General features: G+C 33.7%; 3 protein-coding genes across 3 annotated transcripts; 2 read left to right on the top strand and 1 right to left on the bottom strand.

Moving 5' to 3' along the window:
- Positions 1–603: 603 nt before the first annotated feature.
- Positions 604–1,029, top strand: LOC125868212 (uncharacterized). Its single transcript, XM_049548845.1, has one exon. The coding sequence runs from the start codon at positions 604–606 to the stop codon at positions 1,027–1,029; it is 426 nt and encodes a 141-aa protein (XP_049404802.1).
- A 3,138-nt stretch (positions 1,030–4,167) lies between these two features.
- On the top strand, positions 4,168–6,519 carry LOC125868969 (glycine-rich cell wall structural protein 1.0-like). Its single transcript, XM_049549524.1, has 2 exons — positions 4,168–4,285; positions 6,116–6,519. Exons 1-2 carry the CDS (start codon positions 4,168–4,170, stop codon positions 6,517–6,519), a joined length of 522 nt encoding a protein of 173 aa, XP_049405481.1.
- A 732-nt stretch (positions 6,520–7,251) lies between these two features.
- Positions 7,252–9,565, bottom strand: LOC125868203 (pentatricopeptide repeat-containing protein At1g53600, mitochondrial). Its single transcript, XM_049548834.1, has one exon. The coding sequence runs from the start codon at positions 9,489–9,491 to the stop codon at positions 7,326–7,328; it is 2,166 nt and encodes a 721-aa protein (XP_049404791.1). The 5' UTR covers positions 9,492–9,565; the 3' UTR covers positions 7,252–7,325.
- Between the last annotated feature and the right edge of the window lie 744 nt (positions 9,566–10,309).

The raw sequence follows: 10,309 nt of genomic DNA, 5'->3' as shown, positions 1-10,309 counted from the left end.
ATGAATTGATCTAAGAATTGATTAAGAATAATTCCCAAGTTACTTAATTTCAGGTGAATTTAATTTAGAAACTCAATTGTATAATCTGGTATAACTGATGTTGAAAATCAAACTGTTTTCCTTATATATTATAAGTAAAATCCAAACTATAATACTCTCTTCTTTCTAATTTACATGATAACGTTAAGTCCACAAAATAACTTCACATTTTTTAAATTTAGTGACCAATCAAACTTACAATAAAAGCTAGAAATGGGACGAATAAATTAGCTTTATACTCCCTCCATTCAAATTTAGTTGTCTTTTGTTTTTTTATCAGTTTAAAAAAGAATCTTGATATTCAACTCTTTGTATAGACTTTTTATTTAAAAATCTATTATGATTTTTCACGTGATATGTTTAAGACCATTAAAAAAATATTTTTGTACAATCTAATTTTCGATATATCTTTAGTTTAAGACCATAAAAGTCAAAATCAAACAAACAAAATGGAGTAAATAAAAAAAAAACCTCAATTATTGTTGACTTTAACTAATTTTGTGTTATAAAAGTTCTTTGAAATAGAAAGGCAATTATTGTCTTCCAATTCAAACAAAGGAGAAAATGTTAGTAATCGGTATTGTGTTCATTGTGTTGTCTTCTGTGTTTTTCATAACATGTAATTTATTATGCTGCCTATGCGCGGGCCGAGGTGGAGGTAGGACGAAGAAGCTATCAAACATCGAAAAAGGTACGAAAAAGACCACCACTAGCATCGGTAGCCGTGCCACACGAGATGGGAATATGGTTGTTTTGGCTGGAGCGGGTGGTGCGGTAGTTGGCACGGCTATAGCTAGTGGTGTCATGACTAGTAACGATAAACGTGATTGTGATAATAAGGGTGGTAATAGTAATATTAGTGGTGGTTGTGGGGTTGTAGTTGGAGGTGGTGGTATGGATAATTCGGGTACAAATCACGGGTGTTGTTGTGGCGGTGGTGGTGGTGATGGTGGTGGTTGCGGTGGTGGTTGTGGTGGATGTGGAGGTTAGTTAGTTACTAGTTTTCGATTTGGACGCTAGCCATGTATTTTTTTATTATGGTTGATAATTGTAAGATGTAATGCACATTGGATTTTTCCTCTTCTTGTAGTTTTCTTTCCTTCTGTTGTTTTAGATTTATTTATTTTTGTTGTGTATGTTGTTTTACTTAAGGATGTGTACCGGTGAAAATAGATGGAGCAGCAATAAATACATGTCATGATCTTTGGAGAAAATTTTGAATATCATCTCTTTCAATACTATATTAATTAAGACTTTGTTATAAATAGTATGTAATTATTTAAATTTATTAATTATAAATGATTGTAGGATTATAAGATCAATAAATACAATTAATAATTAAGATTCAGATTTAAAAAACAAACAAATTTAACAATTGATATATGAATAATTAATTGTAAGATCTTCTTAATTAAATACAACAAATGAGGCCTTGATCGAGTAAGAGACCCTTTTGCATCTTTCTTCTTACGTCACTTTAATTTTGATATGTCTCAACAATGTTTAGACATGATTTGTTAATGATTAAAAAAAATCATAGCATTGAAAGGTTGTCTTCATCTATGAGGCAGATCGAATTAATTGAACATGTAATTTTTCAAATGAAGGTCACAAGTTTAAAATATTTTACATATTTTTTCGATAGAACTTGCAATTTGTCTATTGCACATAGTTGACATCCAAAGTAAATTTCAAGAAAGTCAACGACGACTCAAACTCAAGTTGGATTAATTATATTCCCAAATCAAATAAATGTGCAAACACATGCCTTCAATATATAACACACAAAAGTCGTACTGAAGTTCCTAAATACAATCACATTTTCCTTTATTTCTTCGCTCTGAAATATATATACTCATCGTGCTCTTATCCAAATACAAATTTTCTCTACTTAAACTTTGTAAAAGCATAAATTTCTTAAGGACGTACAATATTTGAAAAATAGTTATATATTAAGATGGATAATGAATCTATTATGGTACTATATTTGGTTCTAGGTATATTTGTGGCATTTGTTATGTCATTTATTTGTTGTATTTGTTGTAGCAAGATGTTGAAGAATATTGAGACTATTCCTTGTGGTGGAATATTGAATGCAAGCCAAACAAGTAGAGTTTCTGGTGGAAGAAGGAACAATAATAGTGTTGGTGCTGGTGTTGGTGTTCTTGCTATGGCTACTCTAACAGGCATAACGTGTGATACAAGTAATACTTTCGGAGGTTTTCAATGTGATGGTGGTGGTGGTTTTGGTCATAGTGGTGGTGGTGGTGGTTGGGGTGGCGGAGGAGGAGGTGGTGGTGGTGGATTTTGAATAGGTCAAAGTCATGTTATTTCTATTCTTTAGTACTTAAATATTTCAAATTTCTATAATGTGTATATATATATATATCGCTCAACGCATGTTATATTATATAAAAGCTTGTTGTTTTGGTAGAAATGTCAAAGTAGATATATTTTTTGATATTCAACTAATAAGTTATTAGATCTGAGTTATCCTTTTAGTTTCTTGATTCTACTTTTCTTCGATAAAGAAAGTAATTTTCTGAAATAATAACTATTAATTACTCTATTATTTTTTGTTGCGTGTCCGATTGGACAATGTAGGAGAAAAATAGGTTTCAAGAAACTTAAAAAGAGGTTCTTGAAAGTTGAATATGTGTGTATAATTTATAGTTGTTCTTGAAGAGTTGTGAGTATTTTGTTAGTAGGAGAAGAACTTTCTTATAAAGTTAAGTGAAGGAAATAATGTAAAAATTCCAAGACGTGCAATTTCACAATACTAAATAGAAATTGAATAATTCGATAATATATGATAGAGTAATATCTATTCTTAAGAAATTTGAGCCTTGACAAATCTGTCGCTAATTCATAGCTAAATTGGAAAAGTATGAGATTTTTACTATTTAGCTATGAAAAATTTGTTTGTCCCTAATCTTTTAATTTTCCACCTTAAAGTAGCATAAAGATTTACATAATTACACTCACTAATTCTGGATGACAATCATTCACAAGTTAATTATATGTATATAGTCGTCCATCTCTTCATATTTATGGATGTTAATTCCTATATACATTGATAGAAGGAATGGGTTGTGATCTTAAACAAAATTATTCCCTTTTTTAGCAGGCTTTAGGGAAGATCGTAGTGATTATCGTTAGTGATTTATTATTATAACGGTGATTGGTGTTGATGATTGTAATTTGTAAATAGTGATTAGTGGTGGTGAAACAAACTTATGTGATTGACTAAAAGTTATAATTAAAGTGGCAGAGGGGGATGGGTGCACGTGCACCCGTTAACTTCGGGGAAAAAATCATGTCAGTATATATAGGTGTATATATCTATTTTGAAAAACTGACATAAATTAGGATATAAATAACCGTGCACCCATGAAGAGTGTAGGTTTGCCATTGTGTTGCTGGTATACAAGCTAGAGGAATCACCCACGAGACCTGGGTTTGAATCTAGCTACAATGCTATTTTATTGTGTTTATTTTTTAAGTTTATCGTAGAGCTCATATTTGAGCTAAGGTAATATTGGTGCATCCGAAGTCTTCAAAACCTGGGTTTGCCTCTGACAAGCTGTTAGAGAAAGCGTGCGGAACGTTTGCTCTAATATTATGTTGAAGTGTGTGACTATCTAATCTAAAAATTTATACGATTTAAAATAACACATTTTATTTATTTAATTATATTCTCAAGTCGACGACGGTTAGTGATGATCTTCTTCTCACGTCACTTTAATTTTGAAACGATCTGTTAATAAACAATATTAAAAGGTTGTTCTTTCCCATGTTGTGACATTCCAAGTAAATTTCAATAAAGTCAATGAAGACTCAACACAAGTTGGATTAATATTCTCAAATTTTCATGTGCAAACACGTCTTCATGCAGAAATTACGTAAAGTTAAGAAACCAAAAGACCTCAATAAATATATAACACATTAAAGTCATGTTGAAGTTATACCATTTAAAGTTCTTGTTTTGTACGTGTTCATCTTACTATAATCACATTTTCCTTTATTTCTTTGCTCTGATTAATATTCTCATCGTGTTAATATAGTAGAAGCTTAAATTCCTTAAGGACAGTATATATTATTACGCGTCTTAGTCTTCTATTTTTTGACATGGAGGAAGTTGTTATGTTACTCCTTGTGGCCTTACCTGTGTCTGTGATTGTGGTTCTTAGCGTTCTTATTATCGCGTTTTCCAGCAAGACAGAGAAGAACAATGAGAGTCCTGCTGGTAACAATGCAACCCAAAGAAGTAGAAATTCTCTTGGAGTAGAGAACATTCATAGCATAGGTGATGGTGCTATATATTGGTATAGCTACTCTAACCAGCATAACATGTATTGGTGGTGGGGGTGGTTTTGGTGGAGGTGGTGGTGGTGGTGGTTGTGGTGGAGGAGGTGGTGGTGGTGGTGGTGGAGGAGGAGGAGGAGGTGGTGGTGGATGTTGAATTGGTCAAAAATGTAATTACTATTCTATATAGTAAAATGTTTTGATTTCAAGTTGTAATTTCCTTCATGTTTTTATTTTTAAAGCTTGTTGGTTTTTGATAGAAGTGTCAATGTTGAGATACTTGTTTGTTTGGACGATATATGGAAGAAAATTAACGAAAGAAAAGGGTAGTCTGGTGCACTAAGCATCTCGAGTTATAGTTAAGATAGACAATCTATCTTAATACAAACATTAATGCTTGTTTCCACGGTTCAAATCATTGATCTATAGATCATACAAAGATAATTTATTTTTCTTCTCACACACTTCTTATACGTGCAACGGAGTAATAGGACCCTGCAAAGTTGAGTGATGTAGTTGGAAAGATGGGAGAATGCTAGTTTGAGAGGTAGTTATTTATTATCTCAAGAACAAATTGACACATTAATTTTTACATGGGATTAAAATTTAACATGTATATTAAAAAGAATTGAAAAATGTGCATGGCATTTATACAAATAAAAAAATTAACTAATTATGATAAATGATAATTTCAATTGTTTATTTTAGACTTTTATTTTCAACACCTTTTTTTCCTAGTAATGTTCCAGTATCGTATTAAAGTGAGAATACTACTCTAATAATTTATTTGACTTGAAAAAAAAAGTCAACATTTATAGAATTGAAAAATGTGCATGGCATTTATACAAATAAAAAAAATTAACTAATTATGATAAATGATAATTTCAATTGTTTCTTTTACACTTTTATTTTCAACACCTTTTTTTCCTAGTAATGTTCCAATATCGTATCAAAGTGAGATTACTACTCTAATAATTTATTTGACTTGAAAATAAAAAGTCAACATTTAACGATAAAATTCATTTTGTAATGTCATTATAGTTTTTTATAATTATTATAATTTTAATTTTCTTAAACCTATTTCTAAGAAAATATTACTTGGTAAATCTCCAAATAAAAAAGTTCTTAGATAAATTTTGAAGAAAAACAATTCCACTTAAAATTGCAACAACAAAATTTTCAAGTATACATATTCCCAAGTAAATCCCAAAAAAAAAAAAAAACTCCTAACAAATTTGTATCAATAAAATTCTCAAGTAAATCCTCAATAAATAAATCCCCAACAAAATTCTTAGAACTTGAATCCTTAGATAAATCCATACATAAGTATTCTTAGCTAAATCTGCAAGTAACTTTATCTAGGCATTTTCTTGCAAACTAACATAGAAATTAGTTTTATTCATTACTTTACGAATTCACCTATGAAAATGGTACCCACAGATTAGTTGACCCAAATAATTCTCCAGGTAATAATTTTTGCATGTAAAAAGTTGTAGAATTTAGAAATTTCATATTTCGGCTTGAAAATTCATTGGAAATTTGCGTTCTTACGGTAGACGCGTCTTGAAGTTGTTATTGTTGACATATTTTCCTTTATTTTTTTGGTTTATATTCCTCATCATGTTGTTGTCGAAATACATACAATATATATAGGAGCATAAACTCCTTAGGATAGTCGTAGAAATTATTAACATGAAGGCAGGTACTATCATACTCCTTACATTCCTAACTTTGTTTGTGATGTTTGTTGTCTTCATTATGTGCTATGTAGTTATCTCCAGCAAGATGAAGAAAAAGAAAAAGAGTCTTGTGGGTGGAAGAGGAAGCATTCATAGTGTAGGTGATGGTGGTATTGGCATGGCTACTCTCACTAGCATAACATGTAGTGGAGGTGGTGATGGTCATTTTGGTGGAGGAAGGGGTGGTGGTGGTGGTTTTGTTGGAGGAGGCGGTGGCAGAGGAGGAGGAGGTGGTGGTTTTGGTGGAGGAGGGGGTGGTGATGGCGGTGGTGCAGGAGGTGGAGGTGGTGATGGCGGAGGAGGAGAAGGTGGAGGAGGAGGAGGAGGAGGAGGAGGAGGAGGTGGTGATGGCGGAGGAGGAGGAGGTGGTGATGGTGGCGGAGGAGGAGGAGGAGGAGGAGGAGGTGGTGGTGGTGGAGGAGGCGGTGGATGTTGAATTGGTTAAATTATGTAACTACTATTCTTTAGTACTTCAATCATTTGATTTCAAGTTGTAATTTCCTTCATGTTTTTTTTTAAAAGCTTGTTGGTTTGGATAGACATGTCAATATTGAGATACTATGTTAACTGTCCATTTGGACCATATATGGAAGAAAATTATTGAAAGAAAAGGGCGTCCCGCGTTAGCAGGGGTAGACAACCTATTCTAACACAAGCATTAGAGCTTCGTTCCACAGTTCCAACCCATGACCTATAGGTCATACAGAGAACTTTTTTTTCATCTCACACACTTCTTGTACGTGCAAACACTATCTACATGAGTGCAAAAAGGTGCTATCAATACCATTCGAACTAGTCTAGGGAGTGGTGTAGTTCGAAAGATAGGCCAAGTTTTAGGTAGTTCTTTATTATCTCAAGAACAAATTGATACATGATCTTATTATTGCTAAATTAATACAATAGTACTTGAGCATTCTTCTTAAACAACTTACATGACTAGTTATGAGACATGCCAAGTAGTATTTTTTGATAGTCACCGTTAGTTATTAAATCCGTTTTGTTGTTGGACCAAAGGTGCTCCACTTTAACAAATTTTAGTAGACAGAGTTACCTGGTATCTGTGTTGGTAGGAGGTAGCAAGTACCAAGAAGACCTTGCAAGAAATGATAACTAGAAATACCTTTCGATTAAGTAGGCTTTGGGTACATCATCTCACTGATTCAATATGTCCGGATGACAAAAGTCTTCTTTACTTTCTTAAACTCTGTGCCAATCAAATTGAAACGGAGAGAGTAACATTTTTTACAGTGATAACAAGTCATGATCTATGCAACTTACTTGTTTCGTGTCATCCATAATCATCCACAATGTGCAGCTGATCTCATCAAAGTTCAAATGGGACTGATCTCCAGAGAGAAATAAACCAATATTGTTTTTCAACAAAACCCAACTGCAACCTGGAATTTTCTTTATTCTTTTCAATTTCTTTGCCAGCCTAACTCGTTCCTCGTCTTTCTTCTTTCCGACAATACAATAAAGATCAGACAAGACCACGTACGGAGCTGCACTACTTGGTTCCAAGTCCAAAATCTTTTGAGCTGCAAGCTTTGCAAGATCAAGGCGCAAGTGAGTCTTGCTGGCACCAAGAAGAGCACCCCAAACCCCAGAATGTGTCTTGAATGGCATTGAATCGATTAGACTAACTGCTTCATCGAGTAAACCAGCTCGTCCTAGGATATCAACCATGCTAGTATAATGATCAGGCTCTGGTTCAATGTTGTATAACGATCTCATGGATTTGAAGTAGCTCCATCCTTCTTCTACGAGCCCCGCATGCATACATGCTGATAGAACCCCTAGAAAAGTGATACCATTAGGTTGCTCACCTTCATTCTTCAACTGGTGAAACAACTTAAGCGCTTCTTTGGCATAGCCATTTTGTGCAAATCCAGTAATCATTGCATTGAAAGAAACAATATTCGGGTAATTTATGAATTTAAAGATCCTATAGGCATCATCTAAACTTCCACACTTCGAATACATTGAGATAAGAGAACTTTGGATAGACAAATCTAACTCCATATCCATTTTCAAAACAAGAGCATGAATTTGCAGTCCTTGATTCAACATGGCCATACCAGCTGAAGCACTAAGCATGCTACTTAAAGTTAGAGGATTTGGTCTAACTGCACTTTGAAGCATTTTAACAAACCAGCAAAAAGCCTCATCATATTCCCCTTTATTTACAAAACTAGAGATAAGAGCTGTCCATGCAACATCATCTTTCTCGGGAATCATTTTAAATAGCTCGACACAAATTTCAGTCAACCCCTTTTCAGAAAACCCTGTAATCATGGCTGTCCACGAAACAACATCCTTTTCCGGAGCTCTTTTGAAAATCTCATATCCCTCTTCAAGTTTTCCAGCTTGAACAAAACCACTAATAAGTGAATTCCATGAAATGACGTCTTTCCTTAACATCGAATCAAACACACTTTTAGCTGAATCTACACAACCAAATCTAGAGTACATGGTGATCAATGAATTACCCAAGAAAACATCAAATTCAAATCCCAAATGAGATACCAACCCATGGACTTGATAACCTTGTTGATGCTTACTAAATCTTCCACAAGCTTCTAAAACGATTGTTAGTAAAGTAGGCTCCAGTCTCACATCACCTTCTCTTCTCATTCTTAGAAACAAATCAAACCCATCCTCGAAACAACAAACTTTCATATACCCATCAATCATAGCACCCCAAGTTACCTCATTTCTCTCCTTCATCGTATCAAACAACTCCCGACCCTTAATAACTCTCCCATTCTTAGAGTACCCATCAATCATTGCACTACAAGAAACAATATCTTTCCGCACCATACCATCAAAAACACGAACTGCATCATCTAACTTCCCAACTTTCAAATATCCATTAATCAATACATTTGAACAAACAGGTTCCCGAAAAACCATAGGAGTCCGATTATACAAATCCTCTGCCATATCAAGTCTCCCTGCATTAACAAACCCGGTAATCATCGCAGCAAAAGACACCGAATTTCTCTCCGGCATAAGCTGAAAGAAACTAAAAATCTCACCAATTTCAACTCTATTCCTCATGTAAGCAGTCAGCATTGCATTCCACGAAGCAACACTCCTCTCAGGCATTTTATCGAACACTTCACGTGCATTCTTGAGTTGTCTGTTCTGTGAGTATGCAGTGAGCATTGCCGTCCAAGAAACGATATTTTTGCTGGGCATACTGTAGAAAATGGATTCAGCTTCTTTAATGTCCCCCTTTCGGCCATTTTCTGCGATTTGGGTGTTACAGTAAATCAAGAATTTGTTCGTTGTAGTGCCGGCGTTGAAAAGGGTCTTCGAAGAAGTTGAGTATTTAAGGTTGGAAAGTGAAAATTCTGAGAAAGACAGAAGAAGGGAGCCATGTAAAGGGTTCAGCTTTGTTATCATTACTGAGAATCCAATAAAGCTTCCATTGGAGAACTTTGAACTCTGAAGGAGAAAGGAAAGCGCGGTTTTTTCAAATCTTTCTTTTTTAAATTATCACTCAATAGTTAGCAAAACATAGCGAGACACTAATTTCCGATGAGGTGTGTAAACTCTCTCTTTTGTTTAAAAGTTCTGCTACGTGGCACTTCACGTGAAAAAATAATTTTACTGTTGTTGATCAAAATAAATTAATATTAAATTAAAAGTTAAGGTTAAAGATTAAAATTATCACCATATAAATTAATTTATTCCAATGGTGACATTCACCATCTTCTTCGTGGTCTCGTATCTACTGTTATATCGATATCTCTGACTTGTAGGAGGGAGTTTAGAGTTTAAAGAAGTCAATTTAAAATATATTTTAAGGAATTAATATATCAGTAAATATAGTCGTTATAAATGTAGGTGGAGGAAGATTTTAGGGACAAACACGCCTAGAAGCATTTCTAGACAAATATTTGGTCTACTCAACGTCTAGGTGTATCTCGATAATCATTGGGTGATGGTTCAAACATGAAATTCACTCTCTCAATAGTTCAAGTATGAAACTCGATAAAGTGGAATAATTTAAATGTGTTTTTGACCTTTAATTCAATTATTAATAGTAATAGTAGTTTGGCTAAGACATAACGTTTAATTTGGTATCAATTGATAATTATGCCTTAACTTTCACATATAGCAAACACAACATTCATATTTATATGCTATAGCAAAGTTTGCATAATTGCGCTCCATAACAAACATAAATATATATATTTCGCTATACATATACAAAAGAA

The sequence above is a fragment of the Solanum stenotomum genome, chromosome 6, assembly GCF_019186545.1.
Source record: "Solanum stenotomum isolate F172 chromosome 6, ASM1918654v1, whole genome shotgun sequence".
Taxonomy (NCBI): domain Eukaryota; kingdom Viridiplantae; phylum Streptophyta; class Magnoliopsida; order Solanales; family Solanaceae; genus Solanum; species Solanum stenotomum.
Note: the sequence above shows the minus strand (reverse complement) of the source record. Positions and strands in the feature narration are given on the sequence as shown.